We start from the raw sequence: 26,898 nt of genomic DNA, 5'->3' as shown, positions 1-26,898 counted from the left end.
ACTGTGTTGACTGGTGGATTCTTATACAGGGGCAAGGCCAGTAATATCACAGCAGCGTAACAGACTGCCACCTGCTTTTTGTTTTGTTTTTTTAATTTTGATTTTATTAGGACAATGGCCTAAAGATGTGTGAAGGGCTTCCATTGTCTGTAATTTCATAGAAAGAAAATACTTTACATTTTAGCAGCTTCAGAGGCATGCCAGGTTATCACAGAACAATATTATGTTTTGGTTATGGTTGATTTTTGAAAATGGACATTTTAGTGTTTAGCAATCCCTTAAGATTAGTTGTTGTTGGTGTGAATAGCTCCAGTTACACGCATCCTATTTCACTTCCGTCCCTTTCTAATTACTGCTATGCCATGTTATTTTTTTTTTTTTTTTACTTTAACCCCCCCCCCCCCAAAAAAAATAAAAAAAATTATCAGGACTCCCAATTTGTGGTCATATGCACCATACAGGGCCACCTATATTGAATAAACTTATATAAATGGGTAAAAATACCTGTGCTAATAACACCTATTGACTTGACCTGGAATGACCATCATGCAACCTGCTTCTGAGCAGTCATGGCCTGCAGCTATCTAGCACAACCGAATCTGCATGCAAGCAGGCAGTATGATGTCCTGGCATGTGCATGTTTAGTAATTATCTTGCTGAGTAATAAATACAAGTTCACTGCAATGTAATGTCTGAGATACTAACCAGAAAAAGCAAATGGCCACTTGCATTCATGTACTCTCGTGTTTTACATTTTTATGGAAATAAAGGCAAAATAAGCCCAACTTTCAAATACAGTGTATAGGTAGATGTAGGCATTATTTGACACTGTAGCACGTATCTGCTTTTTGATATTCTTCTATTTGGTTCCTGTCCCAGGTGTTTGGAGAGAATGCAACATTCATACCAAGTGACTTTCCCTGGGTGCTCCCCTATTATTCGAAAGGGATACATCGAGCCAATCGATATCAGTGTGGCACAAAGGGCGTCCAACAAAAAGGTGACTTTCTGTTCTCAAACAGGCAACATGCGAGGAACTAACTCAGTATTCTTTGTATTACAGGCTGATGTTGTTTCAATAGATCATTATCAAACTTTTGCTACAGAAGAATAATGGTTGTAGTCTTTGACATAAATGAGCCATAGAATGTGCAATGAGGTCTGATTCATATGTAGATTATTATTCAAGGTATATTGTTACTTGCCAATATTGGTGAAAGTAGACCTGCTAAATGTCCCCTATTTAATGCAGATCACCACGATTAAGAACCTGGAGCTGTACGGCCTTGACCCTTCTTCAGTTGCCGGCTTATTACAACAAAGAGTCCAGGCCAGCGCCACCTGCGTCGTCCTCCCAGGAACCAAAGACCGAGTTCAGGTGCAAATTCAGGGCAACCAGGTGGCACAGACTGGCAAATTGCTGATAGGTAAGTATAGTGACTAGGCAAGAAGTGTACATTATGACAGTAAGGATTAGTAGAGCATATTAGAAAATTCATGCAGCTCAATTTAAAGAAACCTTTGTTTTGTATTGCTGATTTAAAGTAATATTTCAATAAAAATTCAAACTATTTAATTCTGTAGTACACCACAAACTATATCTAAAATCCTAGCCATTTGTTTCACGAAGCCTGTTTAGCTAACATGTCATCTGTTTCCAGCAACACTATTGTCATGGACACAACAAAGGTATTTAACCATTTGAGTGTTATTAATGTAGTCTCCACATTCACACTCTTCCACACTACATTTGACAGATCCTGTTATTCAGTAGATAGGCTGAATGAACGGATGGTAAAGAACCAAAATGTGTACATATAGGTCAAGATCAACAGGATGTTTTGTCAGTTGAGATCTCCTCTTACTTTCATTGTTCATGATAATCGTTTTAGGTGCCAATTTTTTTGCCACAGTCTGGTTTAAAAAAAAAAAAATAGGCACCAAAATATGGGCAAAAAAAATCTACATATATGGCTAGGTTTAATTCATGTTTACATGCTTAAACATAATCTAGGTAGGTCAAGGGCATCTAAGATTATGTGATTGCATGCAAAGTACACATATTTTGTATTCCTATAAATGTTACATCATAGAATAAACAAATGGGTATATTTTAGGAATTGTATAAACTGCATTAAAATAACAAAAGATAGAATCAAGTTTAAGTACAATTTTATGAAAATCTTGCTAATTCTTGATTTTCGGAGATCATCCGGTCATCAGAAATACCATTTATATTTATTTCTTTTGCAGATTATTTTAGGATCCCCCGGAAATATGTGAGCGGCTTAGACTTGGCAGCTAAACCCAGCAAGAAGAAATGAAATGGACACCTGTACCTACCAACGATTATGGATTGAGTCTATCCAAACTAGTATAGGGACAAATATCTGCTTATTAAACTGCCCGTAGTGAACACGCCAACTAATAGGATACATTAGCAATATACTGTAGCTTGTCATAGTCACATATGGCCCTTGTGACTGCAGAACAGTGGGATAAATTGCACTTGAGAAAAAGTAAGGAAAAGTAAAACTTAGGACATCTCTTCTAAACTTTCATGTCTGATGGCTTTGATTGTTATTTCCCATTGTATTGCAACAATCTACCACTTAGGCTGGTGAATACAGCTGATCTGCAGAGTAGCTATATTTAATTATTTATTTAGATACTTAGATGTTAATGATCTGTCTACAAACCAGAAAGAGCAGAGGGACCCAATTCATTTTTTACTTTGACCATTAGGGTGGATCCAATCAATTTTCTTCCTTTGTAAGCTGTAAACTAAAATTAGTAATCGTGTTAATATAATTTTGTACAAGTTTCTATTCAATATAATGTTTTAATCAATAATATCCTTGATTGGTATACAACAGCAAAGAACTTAAAAGGAGATTAAATTATTAAATAATGAACTTTGGCTGGCTCACAGATACCTTGATCCCCCCCCTCCCAAAAAAAAGGTTAAGAACCATGTCCTAGTATTCTTGCTATTTGTAACATCTGCTGGGCAAAATACCAGCTGAATATACAGTGTAACAGCCAAAAACAAAATATAATAATATTATATTCTCCTTCTGGACACAACACAGACTGTAATTACTGCTTCCTGTTATGTATATACTACATTGTGTTTAAACACAAGAGAAAAAAATAAGACTTTGCAGGATTCTTCGCTTTTTTTTTTTCCTCCGCAAGATACAAAAGAAAAATGTTTGTCCTCTTATTCAGGTAAATGGTAATGTGCTGTACAATGTTAAAGCAAGTACAAAGGTAGCACACTTTAAATTTACAATTAGCACATTACATTTCACTCATTTTAATGGCATGTGATGCATTAAAGGTCAGGGTTATTTTAATTTAATTTACTATATTGGAATTCTTATTTAAAAAAAATCCACTTCTTAGAGTGAGCAGTGATTCTGTGTCCTGAAAGGGCAAGTTAAGTTGCCCATACCCGCAGTGATTTGAATGGCCAATCCAGCCATTCTAGACTAAATTTCTGCCAAATCTCTGCATGTGTGGGCAAATTAACTTGTAGTTCATATAAATTTTTGGATAAATCTGTCATTGTGGACTGTTTGAAGATGCAGTGTCCCCGGGTAACAGACAACCACAGAAGCAGGGCACCATGTGATCTGGTCGCTTGTCCTTAGTGCTAAGCTGCACATCCTGTGCAGTACATGATGTCATTGCATGTGCAGCACATGCAATGACTGTTATTACTTCATCAACATATATTAGTCAGTGTTCATTTGCGATAACATTGGTAAGATGCTACTGTTACTATAGCCAACTGCTTTTGTGAACAACCATCATTTGACTGACCTAAGACAAGATTTCATAGAATGGAGCTGCTAGCCACTGTGTAGACCATTTAAACAATATTAAATACACAATTTCATAATGAAGTAGTAATAAATCTATGTTACTTAATGACTCATTACATTCACATTGCCATTTTAAAATGTTGGTATGTATATAAGCATCAGGATAGCAATCTATAACCCTGTGATCATGGGAGAATATACACACACCCAAAAGTTGGCCATATACAGCTATTGATGTGTTTGCCTATTATTTTATGACAACTGAAAAATGAGTTTTATGCAGCCATGATTATGATCCCTAGGGCACCTGCATTCCTGGGGCTCATTACTTGTATTCACTCTACTATAAACACATAGAAGCAATACAAACAGAATAACAGTTTATCCCGAAAAAAAATAATATAATTTAATCCAGAGAAGGATACATTAGCCAAGAATGTTTGAAACAGTTTAATATATATATTTCTATATCTTTAATACATTGACAATTTCTACAATTTTTACATACTTTCAAACGTTTTCCTCCAAAAGTAAAACGACATTAAAAAATCCAGCAGCGACAGAACAAGATTTATTTCAACCAGCAGAAAGGACACAGCCATTGTGTGAGCTCCTCACTCTTACATACCAATACACCAAAAAGCAGCTTGGCAGGTGTAGGCAGACACACAGCTGCATGAAGCAAGGCACTGCCAGCAATGTCACATTCACTGGAGCTTAAGCTCACATTAAACCAGGCACATTGTAGCAATCAGACTGCTTGAGACCTGCACTCTCACAGTATACATAGCTGTTTAGGTGTACATGGAGCAGTACTGTATTGCCAAATGTGATATATGCAGTTTGCCACCTAGTCTGAAGGTGGCATTACACTGCAGACCTCTCTAGCTGAAAGGAGATTTGTTTTACATCAAACTATCTCTATTATTGTTTTATTCAGATATACAGCATAAGTGGTGGTGAAAATAAAGTTTTTCTTTTAAGGGATAATATTTTAATAGGTTTGTAGAAGTCAGTGATCTGGGCTGTGTGCCCATCTCCTGTCTCCCTGCTTTTTAATGTCTTTATATCTACCTGTGCAACCTGCTAAACTACTGCGTTTCTTAAATGGAAACTATCAATATATAATTTATTTTTATCATTGTGTATAATAAAATATACTTGGCAATTTAGATAAAAAAAAGTATAGTTTTTAATCATATTTGTTATAAATGTCTGTCTCTTCTAGTATGTTAGATACATTGCTATAACCTAATGTTGTGTCTCTTACTGTGCACTAGAAATAAATGAATAAGGCTCTCCCATAAACAACAAAAGCAATATTGTAGCTAAAGTAGGAGATATTGAAGATATTCCCTTCTTTAACCAAACTAACACTTAGGATCATAAATTTTCTACTAAGACTGCAAACTGGAGTCAGTTTACAAAGCTCCTAATAGTTTAGCTTTTTGGAGTTAGTATTCAGTTGCTAATGCCATCTGAAGATGGCGTTTGCAGTTGAAGTCTGGGCACTGTGCCTCAAATGTGGTACAGTGCCCACTGTTAAGTTATTGGAGCATGCGCAGTTAGGTCAGCTGGGAGACGGGATTGAAAACATTTTGCATTCTCCCAGGAATTGTCTTCGCTGGGACAGCCTCATATTGGAGGGGCTGTCACAGCATGAGCTGGATCATAACTTGATCTGAAAACGCATCTCTTATAGCTGTGATGACATCACAGGGAAAATATTTCACAGTCTCTTTAGCAAACAATACAAAATGAAAACGTAATTTAAATCTTATTATGTAATACAAACCTACAAATAATAAAATATCATTAACAAATAATTTATTATTGTTTATGGTATTTTAAGCTGCCATTTCTATTGGTCTTCACTATTTTTATTTATTTCAGCAAATATCTTATGTTAAACAGGAGATAACTCTCCTGAAATCTGTGTATCCATACTAACACTATCCACTCACTGACCCAATCAACTGAATAAAATGTAAAATTGGTCTGAATTCCGGTCCCTCACATAACTCTTTCCTTTTTGGCATATAACAAATCAAAAATAAGCACTTAATACTGAAACATTATGATTATTTGCATTATTTTGACATGGTTGGTAACTCATTCATGTTATTGGTGACACAATTTCTGCGGGTGATTAAAACTAGGTAATATACAGATTATTACAGTTAGCCAACTAATATATAAATATATATATATATATATATATATATATATATATATATATATATATATATATATATATATATACTGTAGCAGCAATTAAAGGCATTACCTGGCGACCTTGCATTTTACTATACATCTTTTAATTTACTGTCATATGTGATACAGTGGTATATGTTATGTCCGCAATCTAGGAATGTAAGATTTCCTAATCTAACTTCTGAATTTTAAAGATTTCATTTTTTAGGGAGTGTTGACTATAAAGCTAATATAGTATATAGCTTTTGCCTGATGTATAACTATAGGGAAGTACTATTTTTTCTATTGTGCTATAAGGTGCAATGTGCACACATAGATCTTGGTCTGAACTATATTGTGTACCCCAAATTGAAATAAAGGTGCTATACTTTTTAAGAGGGAATTTAATGTATTCCATTTACCATGTTAAAAATAAAATTAAGCTATAATCCAAGTTGCTCAATGTGACACAATACATTGTAACACTTGTTACAAATATTTGGAACTGTTTCTTAATTGTCAATATTACAAATACTTTGAATTGAGTGCATTTTATCCATAAAGAAATGGCGTTTACTTTGGGCTACTCTTTTTTTTGTTTTGGTTTTTCAACACACAGGCTAAAATGTTGGTTTTACTGTCCATTTAATTTTTCTTGTTTGGCCTCCTAGCCATATTCCTTTGAGGCATATATACAAACACTTAGATAAGTAAAAAGAAGGCATACCCGCTGCACATAATTTGCCAAAATATTTTACAAACGAGTGCAAACCTTTTTGCATGGTGGTAGAAGAATGAGCTAAGACAGTGATCTGGGTGCAGTGGCCAGGTCCAGCTGTAAGCAAGGTAGGGGACTACTTGAAAATTATTTTGGCTTAGGGGTGCCTTGAAAAATTATGGAGACCCTAAGGGTGCCTCGAACTGAGAACGTTTGGGATCCACTGGGCTAACATATTGCTTAGGTTTTTACTCATTGAATTCTAATGTATTATTCCCTAGAAGCTCCAACTGCATCACTGTATGCAGTGTAAAGGGTACATTAACAAAGTTACTCAAAATTACATTACTTGATTGGGGAGATTTCTTACTTAACCTTTTTCTATCCCTGCTTTCTAACATTCAAGAAACCTGCTTGTTGGTGGCATGAGTTCTACATGGCATTCTAGCTGAAAAGGAGTAAAAAAATAAATAAATAAAAAAAACTATCAGGAAATTGAAAAGCACTTTCATTACTGGAATTATTTAAGCATGTACATCCACATTAAGCCCTACCTTTATTGCCTGCTGCACTGAGCTGGGTGTCAACAAATGGCAATTGTGGGGGAGGACAAAGTTTTATGTGCCTAAAGCCCTCATACCCCACAAAGTGACAGAATTGAGGTATGTTAAGTATGGGGGCTGGATACTATCATTATGGAACACATTTTTTATTATTCTCTATAAGGAATTTCAAAGCATTCCAATAGTGATTGTGCTGTAATATTTAAGTGCACCTATTTGGAGGAGTGGGAGTTGGTTAAATGGGTACAATAGACCCATCCAGTCTACTCCATCTGTGATCCTTGGTTAGATATACTATCTAGCATAGTAACTTGCATCTTTTGGTGAAGCGTTTTGATTTTTCCTGTGCATATTACCAGTCCCTGCCTCCATGTCACATGCACTACTTTATCAGGTTTGCCCTGACTAGCATTCGCTAACCAATGATTAGACATGGGGGGTTTTACAATTATCCTTTAAACTCTAACTGCTCTTATATTTTAATTTATGTAATTAATGTACATTAGAAGAAACTTGATAAGAATACAACTTTAAACAGTACAGAAGTCATTAGAATTCAGTTCAGTAGTTCTTTGTGTAGAAGTAATACTAGTTTTAGAAAACTAAAATAGTACATTGCTTCTTAATATACCACATCTCTTACATTGTGCAAAGCCACTCACACAGCATCAGTCTATCTGTAAGAAAGCTAATTGCAGCCTGATGCAGATAAGGGCGCGGAGCATTATGCGGAATGTCCACCTTTGTTATAGCTTTACTTACAGACATGGCTTAGTTCCATCTACTGCAAAACCTGCAAGTCTAGAGGCAGCTGTGTGTTTTCTTCATTGAAAGGTCTGTAGACAACTTAGCCAGTTGTATTTAATTTTCAAATTAAATGTTAGTTTGATGGTATAATGCCTTAACAAAACTGACTGTAAAGCATCTCCCCAGATTTATGGATTGCATCATTTAGCTTCTCTCATTCAGCGTTTTCGAGTTTCCCCATTTAGAAAACCACTCATGGAGTCTGGCTTTCAAGGAGATCTGTCTAAGCATTGGTTTAAGTAGGTTTTTATTTCACACTTTCCACTGGAATAACTTCACTTTGTGCAATAAATAAATAAATACTACTATTATTTGATGAGGGAAGGATATATGGTCCAGATTTGTGAAGCTTTGCCAGACCATAGCAATTCACAAAAAAGATTAGTATGGCTCTTTATCTAATTTACCTGACGTACCCAGCCCCTGAATGACTTGTTGCAAGGTGGATCTTGGTGACATCTCAACACATTTTTAAGTTCAAAATACAACATAAAGGCTATGACCCTGAGATGTTGGAGCCCCATTTTTGGTCCATAGGCTTCTTAAAAGGGTCACAAAAAGTGCAAATTTCCCCTGTTTTTCCTGGCCAGTGAAGGCACCAGTTGAAACATCTAGCCTGTAAGATTTATTTTTTTTAACCCGAAATGATTGTATGTCTTCCCTTGGAATTAGGAGTGCGCAGAACATAATAAATGTCCTCCTTAGAGATGTTCTGCTATTGCTGCTTCCAAGAAATATTCTAAAAACCTTTTGCCTTCCACTGGAGATTATTATACAGGTTTTCTTGTGGTATCGGTGAGAGCTTCCTGCAGCTGCTCCCGGAAGGAAGCATATTTCTTTTGAACTTGCAGGACTTTCTCCCGTTCCTCTTTCTCTAAAATAAGCAAGAAGTTTTGTAGTTCAGGAACTGTGAAGGCTTCCCACTGCCAAAAGACAAAGTAAAACAACTGAAGTTACTGTGCAGAAGATAAGCTGTAGTTTCTACTAATAGCAATGGAGTGTATATTGACACAACAGAGCCAATTATGATACTGTCATTTGAATTTAGTGAGGTATGATTAATTTCACAATATAAAGAATACATACCTGCACCTCTCCTGTGTCATTTTCCTTTAGTACAAAGCTCAGCACATCGGTTTCTGGACCAGCTAGAAGGCGCAGGTATAGGGGATGCTCTGTCAGTGAAAGTTTCTGAAAAAGAACTACAGAATTATGAGTTAGACTCTGTAATTAACTGCATATATGAGCATTAGAGCTTTAAGGGATGAATGTTCTCAGGCAAGAAATTATAGTAGTTATTACAACCATGGACATCACCCAAAACACTGGTGCAATAAATGGATTTTTGTACTTCTATAAAAATCCTTTTCTTGAAGTCCATTGGGGTGACTGAAACCATGGGTATAAAGGTATATGCAGGAGCTTGGGCACTTTAAGAAATTTCAATTGAAGTCTTGCTCCTTCTACTCTATATCCTCTGGCCTGAAGCGATTCAGTAATTTTTTAACACAGCCCCAGTACAGAAACGAAATATAAGAAACAGAGAGAGAGAGAGAGACCAAAACAACAAATAATCTAAGTCAAAAATAGGATAATTTGGAGGATAAATGGGGGGGGGGGGGGGGTCCAGTAAGCACCAATGATCTTCACAAAAATAATTTCATGTAAGTACAAAAATCCCCTTTTCTCTAGCATCCATTGGGGGACACCAGAACCACTGGAACCTCCTAAAGCTGCCCCTATGGGAGGGAGCACTCTGAAGTTGCCGAACTCAAAACTTTCTGTCCAAAAAACTGTAAGATATTGAATCTGTAGAACCTTGCAAACACTTGGATAAAATACCAGGTAGCCACTTCAACATTTTCCAGAACCGGTTTACATTTTCTAATATATAATACAAAAGATTACCACCGCACCAAGTCAATCACTTAACACGAATATCAAATATATTTTAGGATTTTATTATGGAGTTATATCGGGTGGTACACCCACATATTACAGTTCAAATGTTATGTAGCAAAAGAAGAAGAGAAAATGTGCTTTAATTGGGGTACTCTGCAATAGGATTTTATTTACAATTTGTAACCTTTATTGAATTTAATTTAAAAAGAGGATTTAAGAGAAATTACAATATTCCTACTATTTCTCCAATTTGCTAGTTAAAAAACTTTTCGTTTTTACCTTGAGAAAGCGAGTTAGCGAAACATTCATCGGCGTTCTTCTCGCTATACACACCAACATCTCTTGTGTTGAACTTGGGACTCCTCAAGTTATAATGACCATAATAATATATTAGATAGAATTGGAAAAACCAGCAGGTGAACCACAATGTATGAGTGCAGACTGCACTGAATGAATGGATGGGGGAAGACTGGGGGTACCAATTGATTCCAAGAGAAGGGTTCCTGATTCGAGTCAGATAAATAGTTATAATATAAACAAAGAATGGTAGAGCGCTGAAACCAGATAAAAATATATGAACTCTTTATTAAAAATATCAATAAAAATTGCAAGTTAAGAGGGCTCACAATAATAATGTAATTTAACTTATAACATCACAGACAAACTAGATATAATAAGGCATAAGGTTCACATGTGGCTAATTTTGATCACTTATTGTGTGACTTCATTCTATCTTATATACAATATATCCTTTAGCACAAATATTTTTTGTTTGACTCTCAATTTTATTTGCAGATCCTTGGTACAGCAATGGGGACCAAGTTCACCCTGACTTTTGCGGACCTCTATACAGGGTTATTTGAGGAACTATATATTTGGGGTTCTTCTTTCGAGGGGAAACTAGTCCTCTATGGGAGGTTTATTGATTATTTGTTTTTCATTTGGGATGGGGGATTCTAGCACCATCACTTCCTTTGTTGATCACCTTAATTCCAATGATTTTGGTTTACGCTTCTCTGGCACTCTTCACCCGTTTACTATTCACTAGTTGGACATCATGCTTAAGATAAAATTTGATTTGACTATATGTCCGGAAACCCACTCTAAAGAGATAGATGCTCATAGATACTTACATTATAGAAGTAGTCATTTATGGAATTGGAAAAACAATATCCCGAAGGGACAGCTATTATGTATGAAAAGAAAGTGTTCTACTATAGAATGTTTTGAGAAACATGCTACTGAATTAATCAGAAACTTTCGAGAGCAAGGTTATCCCGATTATATTTTAAACAAGGCCCTCTATGATGTTGAACATATGGATAGAACCCACCTTTTGAATGATCCTTCTAGGAGTGATAGGATGGATAGAGCTACAGTATTTGTTACACAATGTAATAGTTATGCTTCAGATATTAAGAAAAATTCTGTCTTATTAGAGTTGGATAATTTTTGTGCCCCGTCATTAATAAAGGGAGTAATACTATTTTTAGGAGATCACGCAATCTAAAGGAAAAGCTAGCACCTAGTTAATAGTGTTGTGCCAAGACCCATGGTCCCTTCATCATCCAATATGGGGAGTTGGCTGAGTAATAGACCTTGTGTTTTTTTCCGTTGTAGGAGGTTAAGGTGTATCACATATAACTATGTAGAACATAGATGTACATCTTTTACTTCATTTGTAACAGGGGAGAAGTTTTCCTTTGATGTAAACATGGATTGCCAATCCTCTTATGTAATCTATTTTATTTATTTATTTGAGTGCAGCATTCAATATGTCAGCCGCACAATAAGAAATCTGAATACTCAATTCCTAGAACACCGCAGGAATATCCTTAAAAGGGTTAATACACATAGCCTTTCACACCACATTAACATATGTCCGTTGGGTCATTTGAAGAATGTGATGATAAGAGCAAATGAACAAATGAAAATCACCAAAAGAGGTGGTGATCGATATAACCTCCTTTGTAGACGAGAAGCATACTGGATTTTCAGACTAAAAACATTGCTACCTACTGATCTTATAGATATGATAAAACTTAATATGTGAGCTACTAGTTTTATGTGTACTGATTTCTAAAGTTGGACACATTTTTTTGTGTCTACTGTTACTGTCTGCCACACCTCCAGGTATATGTAATTACATTTAGATATATTATCATTTTTAGATTATTATTTTTGATTTATCAGTAATGTAATAGTATAAGTACTTTTTATCACGGTCCCCCTGGAGGGGATGAGAATGTATCTTATATTTATCTTATATTCTTATATTTATTTAAGGTACATGTTGCAAAGAGATGGGAGTGCCACTTATTATACTAATGTAATCTAAATAGATCAATATCCTTAATAATTCCATTTATAGGAAGTTATGTATTGCAATGAGACCGATTATTAACCATATTAGATGCAAGACTTGTGATTACTATGCAATATATGTGATAGATGAGGATATTGTTAGATACAGATAATTGACTGATTTTTAAACTACTGACAGTTTATTCAGGTATAATAATATCTATATGTCTAACCCCTTTATGGGATATGATCAGTTAAATATGTATTGATCGCTCAGGCTATCATGTATTTCCATTTCTCCACGTTAATGGACTTGATTCTGATAGAAGTTTGAACATTGTTCGACTGGACATATGATTGTCACATGAGCCCTTTGTATACTGACTTTTCCAAGTGCTGCTCTACTGGACTAAACATAATGACAAACTAATTTCTTTTCTACGTACCTGATTGGAAATGTCAGAATCTCATGACTACATTCATTTTTGCATTCGTTCGATTGGACACATTGGAGTCACATGACCACATCTTCTTATATATAAACACTGCTGGATATGAACGTGATTACTTGCTTCTGTTAAAACAGCCTATAATGACTTAGAAACGCGTCAGGTGACATTGTACTGGATTTTTACAGACTCTGAACCCCCGGGGATTGTTAATATGCTAGCGTTTATGGTTCTCTACATCCAAAGGATTTCCATTCCCTCTGAATCTCCTAAAGGATTGAAGGACTTGACAACACATCATGGATAAGTAACATCTCTTTAAGACCGTTGCTGTGAATTGCTCCCATACTTTGGAAGGATTCTATCTACACAGCTTATATTATAAACGGACTGATATTGTTTCTTTATCCGGAGTCCTATTTATCCTGTTTGTATGTATGGAGAAACTGTTTGAGGAATTTTTTCATCTATATCCAATAATATAATATATCGGATGTACCTTATGCCTTATTATATCTAGTTTGTCTGTGATGTTATAAGTTAAATCACATTATTTTCGTGAGCCCTCTTAACTTGCAATTTTTATTGATATTTTTAATAAAGGGTTTGTATATTTTCATCTGGTTTCAGTGTTCTACCATTTTTTGTGTATATTTCTCAGCTTCTGCTGGTACAGACCCTCTATTGGTTTGAGCTGTGGTCCAGATTCCTCCAGTGTTCTACTGGTCATTAGCGCCCTCTAGTTTGTTTTTCCAGTTATAATATAACGCAATAACTGTCACAATTTAGGTGGACTAAATATGAACCAAATTAACATCAGCAAGATTATAAGAGCTGCCCCATATGTTGGGGAATGTTGGGAAATTACCACTAAGAGAATATTCAAGAGGTATCCCGAAGATATATTATCTATCATCCTATATGAGATTTATAGCAAAATATGCGTACATTGCAGTTGGAGTCTATTAACATAAGATCAGTTGATTACATATATAATAAAGACCAAAAGACAATACTGGATAAAATAAAATTCATTCAATCTATAAATATAACAAGGCATCGCAATTTGATATTGATATTTTATGTCACTATTTGCACTTTCGTCACTCCATTTTGCTTTTAAAATTTTGCTAGCAAATTCGAGAAATAGTAGGAATATTGTAAGTTCTAATCATTCCTCTTTTAAGATTTAATTCAATAAAGGTAACACATTTTAAATGAAATCCAACTGCAGAGTGCCCCAATAAAAGCACATTTTTCTCTTATTTTTGTTTTGCTTCTCTAATATATATCTGTCAAATTACAGTGGTAATAGTTTGGTTTCATGCCAAGCTCTTCTATGAACATCCTAGAGGACCAGTAGGGTATCTGTCTTTCAAAAATTAGCAGTCCTCTAGCTGTAAAGTTTTAGAGTCCTAACAACATTTACAGAAAGAGCCAAATGGTTTACATCATGCCTGGCCAACCTGTGGCTCTCCAGGTGTTCTGAAACTACAAGTCCCTGCGTGCCCTGTCCGCTGAAGTCTGGCTTTCACCTGGCAATGCATGCTGGGGCTTGTAGTTAAACAACACCTGGTGAGCCATAGGTTGACAAGGCCTGTTCTACATCAGCAAAACGACCTAGACTGAATTTAGGAATAACTATATCCTGATTCAGGTGGAATCTAGATACAAGTTTTTGAGGACAGGAGGACTTTGTACTTAACACAGCCTTGCATCACATGTGGCTTAGCCCTATCATAATCATCACTACTAGACAGCACCTACATAAGACCCAAAAGAATCAGGCACTTCTCAATCAGAAGCAACATCTAAAGCAGGAGGACTGGAGTACCGCAAAGCGTCTACCGATCAGTTGAGATCTGAGACTTAATTCCAAGTTCAAATTAGTAGGCTCCTTGCACACTGCTACTCTTCTCCCTGAGGATGAGACCCTCTCATAGACACCTAATTAGCGACTACAGGTCTATTTGCAAATAAAGTAACACCGGAAGAGACTCCGATTCTCCCGACTTGCCAAGTTGAATGAGGGGCCCACTGAGAGTGCAGCCTAGTCGCATCTGGTAGTCCCACCTCTGGTTGTGAGCAGACTGTAAAAAAAACTCCCTCAGCTAGAGACCCTCCAGCAATCCAGGGCATGTGCCACTGGGCAGACAGCTACAAAGGCACAATGAGAGCCCCTTACTCACCCAAGTAGATCCAATACGTAATAGTCCCATTGCAACAGCCTATATTATAAGAAAGAGACACCAGCAACTTATACAAAAACACAGAGGGGATCGTCTCTAGCTCCACTCTGCCTCTGACACCCCAGATTCCCTGCATTCTGAGTATTTTGTTTAAAACTTGACAACCTAAGTTATCCTTCCCAAGTGGTTAATGGCACCTTATATGTCAATAAGCCTGAGCCATACAATACTATTGGTACTTGTATCTGGGGACATAAGTCTGTATTAACCCTGCAGAGATCTGTAAGCAGTGTCTCCCAGGTAATGGTAGTCTGTCAACTGTGAAATACAACACCAAGAGAGATGTCAAGCAACTAAAAATGGCTATATGGGTTACTTATGGGTCATGTGGTCAACGGCAATCTTTCTGCCGTTGATCACTGACGGGAGAAATTGTCAATGTTTTCAAATGACAACTGGCTTCAAATCCTGATGGGGAAGTACATGGAAGGATCTCAAAAAATGGCCTTGGGGAAGACAGGAGACCAATCTCCATGCACAGACTTCCGTCAATTCCTTAAGATCGCAAGTGCCACAACTATGTATGACCCACCAACACAAGCCTCCCCAACTAACTCAACTTCCACCAAAATGCCTACTCAACCTGAGGAGTGTGACTCGCATACCACAGCACCGAATAAACATGACCTCAGTTTAGAATTGCTCAAAACCTTACCAACCAAGCAGGATTTTGATACATTTTTTTAACTACAAGAGATGGTGCTTAAGAAAGTAGCCAGTGTACAAACTGACTTTAGGCTTCTAGCAGCTAGATTGTAAGCCTTGGTGGAGAGTAAATAATCTTCAGATAAACAGCAGTACACAGGGAGGTTGGTGCCCTGCAGTTACAGAGCTGAGACTACTAAGCAACAAAGATTTAGTGTGATTTAGACAATAAGGACCATCAAAATAATTAGCGTTTTTGTGTTCTTCCGGAAAAAATCCTTCTTTAGGAACTAGTAAATGCCATTACCAAGATTTTAAAAGATCCAAATGAATACATCATTTTCGATAGAGTGCTCTGCCCAAAAAGCCCAGCAACAGAAAGAGATGTAATCTGCAGGTTGGATTACTATACCCAGAAAGAATAAATAATTAAGAGGACATAACGCCTCAATAATATAAATTTTGATGAGAGCAAGATATTCCAACAGTTGTCTGGGCATACATTACAATTTCGTAGAATGTATACAGAAAATATCTGCAAGAATAAAGCATTAATTATAGTTGGGGCTTTCCCTTCAGTTTGCCAGTTGCACAAAATGGGAAACTGGTCTCCCTACTTGACCCAGATGTAGACACCTTCGACTCTGTACTTGGTCTTCAGAAAATAAGCCTTCCAAAGTGGGAAGACAATCAACTTAGCTGACTCCACCAACCTCATCTCAAACTGCTTAAATACTGGTCAAAAGTTCAAGCAATACTAAAGCAGCTTAAGAGAGTGCACGTTTGTTTGTTTTCTTTACTCTGTTATTAGTTATGTTTGATAAAGATATAATTTGCAGATTATAAAGGTGAGATTCTTCTATTTTTAAGGGTTGTCATTGTCATCTGCTCCTACCGCAAGCTAGTAGGAGTACCTATGATTCCCTTGAGTCCATGGGTTGGTTTTCATAATATATTGTTCATTCAATGCTTATTTAAGTTTTGGCATTACATTATTCCTCCTCCTTTAGTCCCCATTCATATCCCCCTCTCATTTTACCCTCCTAACAAGCCCTCCCTCACAGGATCCAATCCTTACTACTAGAATATCTCCATCAGTGATGAAACATAGTAGAACTGTTTGGCCAGTAACAGATTGGAAACTGTTGACCAATAAGGTATGACGTTTCTCCACGTATGCAAAGGAGTTGAACACTCTGTGAAGAGGCCACAGGTCTTACATCTCTGCAGACAGAACTGATGCAGTGTACATTCAGAACATCCAGGGGGAGACATGCTACCAATATTTTTTGTTTATTTTTACTTTAATCAACGCAGGCCCTGTAAACTTTTTTGGTTGAACCGATTTGTTCATCTCTAATTCTAAACATAAAAATGAGGCTAATCCGAGCATTGTTCTTTTTTTTCCCTCTAAAAAGTGTTTCTATTTCTTTACTTTGTTAAATGTGTACATATTGAGGACTTTTTAGCATCCTCCCATTTCCAAGTAAATTTTTCAGTCTCTTAACCCTTATGCCTTGCTTCTTTTGCTCATGGTCTCATCCTAGATTTCCCTAATCTATCCGATTGCCACCACCCCTCTCCTGTCCTATCTACTAGGGCACTCACTTTAACATTTCTACGTAATCATTCATGTTTCACGTATACTACTGCGTTCATTTTTAATTTCATTAAATAATAACAATTAAAAACAATCCTCATTAATACATTCTCGGGATTGATGTAGTGTTAGTTTATTGGGCTCACCTTGTCCATCCCTCTGCAATTGCTTGAAGAGTGCAAATTTCAGGGGATCGTCCACCACTTGGAACTTCAGCAGAAGACCCCTGATGACCTCACTGGCCGTTGTCACACTGCTGATGTGCAGCTGTTTCACAGCATCCACCGGCAGGTAGAAGGGGGTCTGCTTCTCTGTTGGCTTTTTAGGTGACACCTGGCTTATGGTGTAGATGGATGGTGCCTGAGAAGTGTCTGTTATGGTGACTGGACGTTGGAGCTTCAGGTGCACCTTAATGAATCCAGTGTAGGTGCCATCATCTGCCTGACCATTGGAAGAAACAATGCAAATTAAACTGTAGCAATTTAAATACATTTATTAATGCACCTAACAAAAAACATAAGTTTATACAAAATAAAAGACAGTTTATATTTAAAACTTAAATGGAAAAGCATGACTGAACTTGAACTGTTTGACACTGTATTTACATTTGATATGCAGCTGTGTCATGCTGTGGCATTTAGCGTTTTTTTTCCCATAATGGATTAAGTGGATTATTTTGGGATTAGGACAGTAGACAAGAATAAAGTTATGGATTCAGGAGTACAATAAAGATTGAAACAACGGTTTGGGTTCAAATTAATTTCTAATCAAGTTTTTTTGTACAAACTGCATCTGTGCTTTTATTGATCAGTATTTAGGATTGAGGAACTACATGTTCCATTGTGTTCCCTGGCTGCCCAAGCAAGTAATGACTGCAGGGCTAGCTCTAGGGATGTGACACACCGTTATTTGTGGACCCTACTGCGGTTTCTGCTGGAGGAAATCATCAGCAGCAGCCTGTATCTTTACACCATGCTCATGGGAGCAAGTTTTATGCCTCCTAAGAGGGGTATTTGGAAATGTGGCCCCCTGTAAATAGGTTGTCCCTCCAGGCCTAGGTGGTCGCAAGTGCAGATTGCACTTAAGCTAAAATTTGTTTTTTGCACATACACAATAAAACACAGCAGATTTTTAAGGACAGGAGTTTGACTTATGTCTAACTTTAAATCAGGCCCGTTGTCTGGCTTTATATTGACAATTCAAACTCAGAGGGCATCAGAGTGGTCTGAGGCTCCCTGCAGTGTCATATAGGAAATGTAGGAACCATACACAGAAATGACATCACCAAGTGCTTCCTCCAACAACCACTGTGTGGAGCACTTCTAAACAAATGCATAAGAAAGACAATGCCAGGGGCAGTGTGGAGAAGGACAAACATAATATTTAAATACCATTTAGTAAATTTTAGGCATTCATTCTAGGTTAGGTTTAGTTTAATATATAACATATACGATATATATATATTATCCATTTTGTTTCTGGTTGCCGTCATTTACGGTTCATACAGGCATATGAACTAACTTACCATCTTCATGATAAGGCCATTTTGAACCATCATGTTGAAGCTTTCTATTTTCTGTTTCAATTCCTGAGTACTGGGTTTTTTTTCTTCTTTCGGAACATTCTGGACCTGTAACTGTAAATTGTTGATACTATCAAAAGCTATAACAAACAATAGATATTCTGATGAACTCAACTGTCTAGCTGATATTAACCTGCGTGCCATAAAACATTCATTAATATTCATTTATTAACATCTACACAGTGTACAGATATATGAAAAAAGGGAATTTTCTCTCAATACATTGGGATCACTGGAGATGTTGGGGTATAAAGGTGCAGTCAGGAACCCGGGCACTTGTCTAACATTTGCTGCAGCTTCTGTTACTTTTTAACCAAACCCCTCTAGACAGAGCAGGAGAAACACATAAATAGCTCCTCCAAAAACAGAAAAGGAGAAGTGGAGCATAAAATGATGGGTGTCTAGTGTTCCCCCAGTAGATTAAGATAAAAAGATTCAACGTAAGTATAAAAATGTTTTTTTCTCCGGCATCCAATTGGGGACATTGGAGACATTGAGGGTGTCTCAAAGCTGTTTATATAGGTGGGAAAGCTCAGTAGAAGTGATGTGAAGCACCTTCCTTCAAAAACTGGCATCCCTAGATGTATACCACAAACTATAGAACTTGGTAAAAATGTAAAGTGAGGACTAAGTAGCAGCCAAACTTAGCTGCTCAGCAGAGGAGCCAATCACAGACCTAGTGGAGTGAACTCGAAGATTTTCTGGAACAGTTTGTCCTAATTGTCCTGCTCCACTGTAAGCCTGATGAAAAACAGACATAATCCATCTAGCAATGGATACCTTGGATGCCAGCCAACCCCTTATATGAGCATCATAAAAATGTATGGCGAATGTTACAGGTCCTATGAACATAGGTCCTCAATGCTCTGACAACATCCCGAGACAGAAGAGAGCCCTCTTCCTATGGAAACCTACCCTGATTCAGTGAAATCACATTAGGCTGAAAGGAAGGTATGGCCTGAAGGACTGCCTTGTTCTCATGTAATATAAGAATAAAAGGCTTGCAGAACAAAGCTGCCAGCTCTGAAACTCTTCTAGCAGTTGAAACAGCTAAAAGGAAAACTGTTTTCAAAGTTAAAAACTTGCACTCTCCTGAATTCAAGGGCTCAAATGATGGGTGAAAAGTCTGTCCGTTTAGAATGTTTGCCTCCCAGTTGTCTACCCCCTGGATGAAAAGTGCAATTATGGCCTGAACATTTAATTCCGCCCCAATGCAAGATCTTGCTGGATTCATATGGCAAGAGGACTCAGGGTGCATCCTTGTGTTTGAGGTATGCAACAGCCATTGCAATGTCCAACTGTATCTTCGTGGCCCCCCTAACAAATGTTATGCTTTGATCAACAGATCATCCAAGTACGGAATGACTGTCACTACCCTGGACCGCCGCAAAGCTGACATCACCTTGGTGAAAACTCTTGGATCCATGGCCAGGCCAAATGGAAGACCCTCAAACTGATAGTGATGGTGAAAAGCCACCTGGGTGGGTTTTTGAGGAGATCTATAATGTATCCCAGACCCACAATCCCTCTCACCCAGGCATCTGTAATGGAATTGAACCACTGGTCCCTGAAGATGAGTAGATGTGCCTCCACCCCAGGTTGAAAAAAAAACTGTTATACAGATGATCTGGCTGCTGGACGTTTAGCAGCCCAAGCCTGTTTACCTGCCTTGGGGCAGAAAAGTGCAATCAGGGTTACTGATTTCTCATTTTACCTGATAAATTAAAGAAGCTAAAACTGGGTCCACTAGCTTTTGAAGCGTTAACAAGAGGAAAAGTATGCTTTCAGCCTGTAGCTTGGTAGATAAATCTTATTCAGTTCAGGGACAAATAAGACACCTCCAAAGAATGGAAGGGAGTCTAGAGTGCACTTAATACTTCATGTCAGTGTCCCAGGATTTAAGTGAGAGTCCAATGAGCCGAGACAGCCGAGGCTAAAATCCTATCCCCGATCAGACCAGCATCTAGAAATCCTATCCCCGATCAGACCAGCATCTAGAAATCCTAGCCCCGATCAGACCGCATCTCCCAAGTACACTGTGGCTCCCTAAATCTGCTCTACTAAAGACAACAATTCAGACCCCAGTCTGACAGCTAACAAGCCTTCTGAAAGCTTCAAATAACTTCTCCATGGCTTTATTAACCAATGCAGAAGCTACATTGGGTAGCAAGGAGGCCACGAAGAGGAGCTTAAGGATGCTCTCAACCTTACAGTAAGCGCTATCCTTAATAGTCGCCTCACTGGGAATTATAATTATTAATAATAATTGTCTTGGACAACTATCGCTACAGAGGGTTCCACCTTAGGGGGTATTTCCCTTTTAGTTGTATTCTCATTATGAAAAGAATACAGTACTCTAAGGCAGAATGGTACAATACAAAAGTAGAACACAATCAAATGAAAGAAGGTGAACCTACTATACATACCAAAGGCCAGTAAAGCCCAGTTAAAAGTCACTCAGAAAACAATCCCCGAAAACTTACTCACGACACCAGTGGTATAGAAAGGGAAAGCTGGACTGAAGATGTCTGCTGCTTTTGGCGTGCCTCACAGTAAGGGAAGTGATAAGAATCCACCTTGGGGGAAAAGCATCACCCACTTGGTCCATCACTTAAAATGGTTGCCATCACTATAGATGTCCCCCTCTCCAAACTAAATGCTTAGTAGGGGCTCACTGAAAAGTGATCCCCACCTGACCCAGCAACCTCTGTAATTCCAGGGGGTCTAACACCCAAATGATGTAGACCCCCATAGTGAAGCCAACCGTGGTTCCCAGTTGGGTGCCGAGAGCAGGGATCATGAGTCACTACGGCTCCAATGATGGAAGCTGGTCTGCGATCACCGGAGAGACCTGTACAGACACCGCCAAACTCATCTCCAGGTACCACACAGCCATCCATGCAAGGAGGTGCCGCCGGACTGCAGCAATGGTCTCAAAACAAAATAGAACTAAAGAAACATTAAGATGTTTATATAACGCAAAGAAAAAACACTGCCTGGTTTAACAATGAACAACTAAAGCTGCGGCAGGCATATTGAGGGGGAGGAGCTAGACAAACTCCAATTTTAAAGTGCCCGCACACCTGGCTGAACCTCTATACCCAAACGTGTCCAGTGTTCTACAATTGGATGCCAAACAAAATAATTCATGTTTTTACATTTACTGTATATTATGGCATATTTAATATACATCTCCCACACATTCATAGTAGCACATTGATTAACATTGCAGCAGAACACTGAGCCCATAGGTTCAATTTCAAACAGAGCACCATATGTGTGTGGAGTTTGTATGTTCTCCCTGTGTTCACAGGGGAATTTCCTCCGGGTATCCCACTTTTCTTCCACAGTCCAAAAACATACTGGTAGCTTAACTGTCTTTGGATAGAATTGACGTGTGTGTGTGTGTGTGTGTGTGTGTGTGTGTGTGTTTACTAACTCTGAGGAACTCATATTATTCCTAAACTAGCGATCATGCAGCTGAGTTACATGAATGAAATAGTGTACAAGCAGAGATTATGTTATCAAACATTAGAACAAAAAATAGCCTCTACCCACAGTGCTGTCACTTCTGATCTCCTCATATGAGAGCCATGCCTATTTACAATGATAGAAACCAATGGCCGTATTTCAATATTTTTTTTACAATTGGCTTGATGACTGCTCAGAGGTGGGGTGTACCTTGCTTAACTGGACATGCCAGTATAGTATGTGTGCCAATCATGTTACATTCACATCAAATAACTCTCTTTGGCGTCTGGCAGCAAATTGGAATAAATATTGTGATGTAGCCAGAGGTTTCCATCGCCTTTAAGCTTAGAGATTCCTGGGACCAAGTTGTGGTTGACAATCAGAGATTCTGGGCTAACTCAGTAATTCTATGGCTTGTCCTTGTTTTGTCCTGAACCGTGTCTGATAGCTGTCTCAATTAATCTTTGGCTTTGTGACCTTGACCTTACTCTTGTCTTATAATCTGGCTAGTTCAGCCACATCTCTTTTGGCTTTAATTCTCTACCTTAGTTAGCCTGAACATTGCTTCCGTTTCTCTAGCCTTCCTATGATACTGTGTCCAGGGGCAGGCTGGGTGGCAGGGGGCATCTGCCCCTCGGGCTGGTCCCATAGTGGACTACTTTTGGCTGGGTCCCTGGGCCACCTGCATTTTTTTTTCTTTAAAATAGCCTGCTGAGTCAAGTCTTGCCCGAAGGCAAGAAAAATTGCAAAAAATTGCATCATTTTGGCCACACCCCCACTATAAAATGCCGAGATTCATGGCATTAAATAGCGGGTGCGGGGTTTAATGAGACGATTAAGCCCCGTCCCTGATACTCAATGCTGTTAATTTCGGCATTTTTTTTAGAATCCGGGAGTTGTGCCTACTTTTCCGGGATTTCGAGAGGATTCCCCGAAATTCGGGAGCCTCCCGTAAATTCTGGGAGAGTAGGCAAGTATGACTTTGAATAGAACCATTTTCTCATCCATTTTCATTCCCCTAATTTCTGCTTTCTTTTGAAGCCCTCAAGGTGGCACTTGTCCAAACTATTCTTAGGGGTAGATTCAAATAACCGTGTTGTTCTTTAGAAGAGCGCAGACGGTTACTATGGTAATAGCTGCGCATTATTACCATTACTACAGTAATTTCTCTGCTCTGTAAGCCGCGAGCAAAAGTCCCCAGAGAAATTACCGTAGTAACGGTAATAATGCGAGGACCGCGTTGTTCTTTAGCTAATTGAATCTACCCCTTAGACTTTATGTAATTTACATATTTAGGAGGGATTTCAGATGCCTGGAATCCCCCTACCCACAAGCCAATAAATGGTGTCCAAAAATAGTAAGAAAATGTGTGTTTGTCCCTGGAATACTCTCCATCCTACTGCATCTTTTATGTTTGGAACCCCTCCCGCTGAATTCAGATTTCACGAGCAATGCAATGCCTTCAAAGATTAAATATCTGATTTTTTTGTGTTTTTTTGTTTAATGTTACACACACATTTATCTGTCATTTGAGCAGTATTCATCTTTGTATTCTTTTTGTTACATTTGGAAACTAATAACTTTTGAGTTAAAAAAAAAAGATGAAAATCTGTGATGCACATTTACAAAATGACAGAACACAGAAAATGCTAAAGAGGATAAAAAAACAAACATAAAAAAGAACTTTGGAAACACATTAACTGCTATGTGCAGGCAAATACAGTAGGCAAATGCTTAAATAACTGCTGAATTACACATACACACAATTTGCCAATGTGCAATTAGCTTTAGAGGGCTGAGCATAGATGCATTCCCTTACACAATTCATTTCCTCTTCAGTTGTATCATGTTTCTCAGTTTATTTCGTCTCAGTTTATTTTATCTCAGTTAATCCATACTTGCCAACTCTTCCGGAATGTCCGAGAGACTCCTGAATTCTGGGTGGGTCTCCCGCATCTGCCCACTTCCTAGTGAAGTGGGCAGAATTAAATCCAAAATGCCGCAATTCACTGGGAATTGTGGCATTTGGCCTTGCCTCCCGCTGTAAAATCACGGGGGTGGGGCCAAAATGACGAGTTTTTGGAGCCCCGCCCCCTGCACGCCCACTTGCCTCCACCAGCTTCCGGATCATACTTGCCATAAATTGGCAAGTATGTTAATCTAACATTGCCCACCTTCATAAAAGCTGTTTCTTCCCCCTCAGTTTAACCTCATAGTAGATTTTTCTAAATTTATTCAGTTCATTATAGTAAAAGAAAAAAAACTGCCCCTCAGTCTCTGCTGCCCTTAAGTACAGCCTTTTATGTATGAAGCCCTGGGTATTCTGCCTTTTTCTGAATGGGGCCCCGAGTAGTAGATAAGTGACATCACTCCTGCAAAGGTCATGTGATGTCTATAGTCAGTCACTTGACCTCTCCCACTGTGGTGCTCCCGCACACTCAGTTCAAGGCCAAAGACTAAATATTTCAATAATATAAACTGAGAATAATTGAAACTTAAATTAAAATATATAAACAAGTAGATAATTTAAAGCATTTCAATTTTAGTTTTCGCTTAATTTTCATTGATTTTACATGTCCCCCTGGGCCGGTCCATAGTGGGCTACCTTGGGCTGGTTCACTGGGCCACCTGAATTTTATTTCCTTTACAATAGGCTGCTGAGTCAAGTCTTACCCCCTCGGGGCTAAAATTTGCCAGCCCTCCCCGATTGTACAAATGGAACTGGATTCAAAAGACAAAACTATATCATGGTTACTTGGATTACTCAGGAAACCTTTAATTGACTATACTGGGCAAATTGATTAGTACAGCAAATGTGAACTATGCAGGAGAATACGCTTAATTATATATTAAAAAAAAAAAAAAAAGGTTTTCCTTTTGTATCTTTCTCTTACCCTCTTGTATATGACCACGTTACACCCACCTGCACCCAGAACTAGCGAGCTGTGTGCAGAGAAGCGGGGAGGAGGGAACTAGTACCCACAGCTCGCTAGTTCTCTGTGCCCCATGGGCCCGTTTCACTGCACCAATGGTAGTTCCACCACTGAACCCCCTGGCAATCCATTCCTAACTGTTATGTGCTTATTTAGCATTATTGGTTAACAAAGATGACTTCATATATGTAACTTTACTCTTGTTACCTGTCATGTTTTGTTACTCTGCTTACTTGCACTAAACATTTGAAAAATTTAAAAATAAAGAAATTAAAAATAAATATATATATATATATATATATATATAGCACAAGAGCACCCCACCTGTGACACGGGCACCCTGCAGACGTCAGTACACAGACAACTCGACAACTTCTGGTTGTAAATCAAATGTTCATTTATTGTTTGCACTACAATAAATGGTAACACTTCTTGTCAGGATGACACCAGCAAGCAATACCTTTTGCTTACACCTCCTGGTGACCCTAATGCTAACTAAACATACTCCAGCTCTTTCATAACTGGCCAACTAGTTCAGCAACCGTCACAAACATAAAATGAAAAACACAGTCTTGTAACCCCCACCCAAACACTGCAAACCAATTACAGAATACAAATCAATGACATGTATATGGTGCACCTGTGCGTTTGTGTGCTATGGGAAAGACTGTGTGGAAATTATATATATATATATATATATATATATATATACACATATATATACAGGGCAGCCATCAGGGGTTACAGGGGGTACTCTTGTACTGGGCCCGCGGGTGCTGGTGTTCAGGGGGGAGCAGGCTAGAGGGAAAAAAAAACAAACCCCACAGATACTCACCTGTGATGGCAGCGCTGGTGTCCCTCCTTCTTCCTCTCTGCACTATTTACACTAAATGTCAGGCGTGACATCATCAAGTCACGCCTGACACTCAGTGAGGAACTGTGCAGAGAGGAACAAGACAGAAGCAAGAAGACAGAAGAAAAGAGAAGAAAACAGAAGAAAAGAGAAGAGAAGAGAGGAAAAAAGCTAATTCAAAGGTAAGTAAATAAAGGGATATTTAAAATGCACAACTGACAAATTCTGTAAAGGCCTGTGTATCCCATGACAAACATTAGGGTTTAGACCAGCGGTCCCCAAAGTGTGCGCCGCGGTTCCCAGGGGTGCCGCGGCGCTGTTACAGGGGTGCTGCGGGAAAGTCAGGAAAATACAAAACATAAACTCACCAATCCGCGCGCCGCCGGGACCCAGCAAACCCCACTCTCACGTAGCTTGTCACTATAGCGACAAGCTGCGTGAGAGAGAGGGAGAATGCTGGGTCCCGGCGCCACGCGGATTGGTGAGTTTATGTTTTGTTTTGTTTTCTTCTGGCTTTCCCTCGGCAGAGGGGACTGAGTGAGAGGGAGCATGGCAGAGGAAAGGGGACAACGTGACAGAGGCCAGAGGAGGGGACAGCGTGACAGAGGCCAGAGGAGGGGACAGCGTGACAGAGGAGAGGGGACAGCGTAACAGAAGGCAGAGGAGGGGGGCAGTGTGGCAGCGTAACAGAGGAGAGTGGGCAGCGTGACAGAGGCCAGAGGAGGGGACAGTGTGACAGAAGGCAGAGGAGAGGGGACAGCGTCACAGAGGAGAGGGGACAGCGTGACAGAGGAGAGGG

At 38.6% G+C, this 26,898-nt stretch overlaps 2 protein-coding genes across 4 annotated transcripts in view; one reads left to right on the top strand and one right to left on the bottom strand.

The window, feature by feature from the left end:
- The window catches only part of EIF2D (eukaryotic translation initiation factor 2D), a 55,582-nt gene extending 49,105 nt beyond the window's left edge, over nucleotides 1–6,477 (top strand). For all 3 annotated transcript variants that reach the window (XM_075196161.1, XM_075196160.1, XM_075196159.1), the window contains 3 exons: nucleotides 880–1,000; nucleotides 1,253–1,427; nucleotides 2,254–6,477. In XM_075196161.1, coding sequence (XP_075052262.1) covers nucleotides 880–1,000; nucleotides 1,253–1,427; nucleotides 2,254–2,324 — 367 coding nt within the window. In that variant the 3' untranslated portion in view covers nucleotides 2,325–6,477. The remainder of the gene's footprint in view (nucleotides 1–879; nucleotides 1,001–1,252; nucleotides 1,428–2,253) is intronic.
- Nucleotides 6,478–8,341: 1,864 nt separating this feature from the next.
- RASSF5 (Ras association domain family member 5) overlaps nucleotides 8,342–26,898 on the bottom strand; it is a 38,474-nt gene continuing 19,917 nt past the window's right edge. Inside the window, exons 2-5 of the mRNA XM_075196157.1 lie at nucleotides 18,786–18,896; nucleotides 17,407–17,701; nucleotides 9,198–9,313; nucleotides 8,342–9,034 (exon numbers count right to left, since the gene is read on the bottom strand). Coding sequence (XP_075052258.1) covers nucleotides 8,882–9,034; nucleotides 9,198–9,313; nucleotides 17,407–17,701; nucleotides 18,786–18,896 — 675 coding nt within the window. The 3' untranslated portion in view covers nucleotides 8,342–8,881. The remainder of the gene's footprint in view (nucleotides 9,035–9,197; nucleotides 9,314–17,406; nucleotides 17,702–18,785; nucleotides 18,897–26,898) is intronic.

The sequence above is a fragment of the Mixophyes fleayi genome, chromosome 2, assembly GCF_038048845.1.
Source record: "Mixophyes fleayi isolate aMixFle1 chromosome 2, aMixFle1.hap1, whole genome shotgun sequence".
NCBI classification, from domain to species: Eukaryota; Metazoa; Chordata; class Amphibia; order Anura; family Limnodynastidae; genus Mixophyes; species Mixophyes fleayi.
Note: the sequence above shows the minus strand (reverse complement) of the source record. Positions and strands in the feature narration are given on the sequence as shown.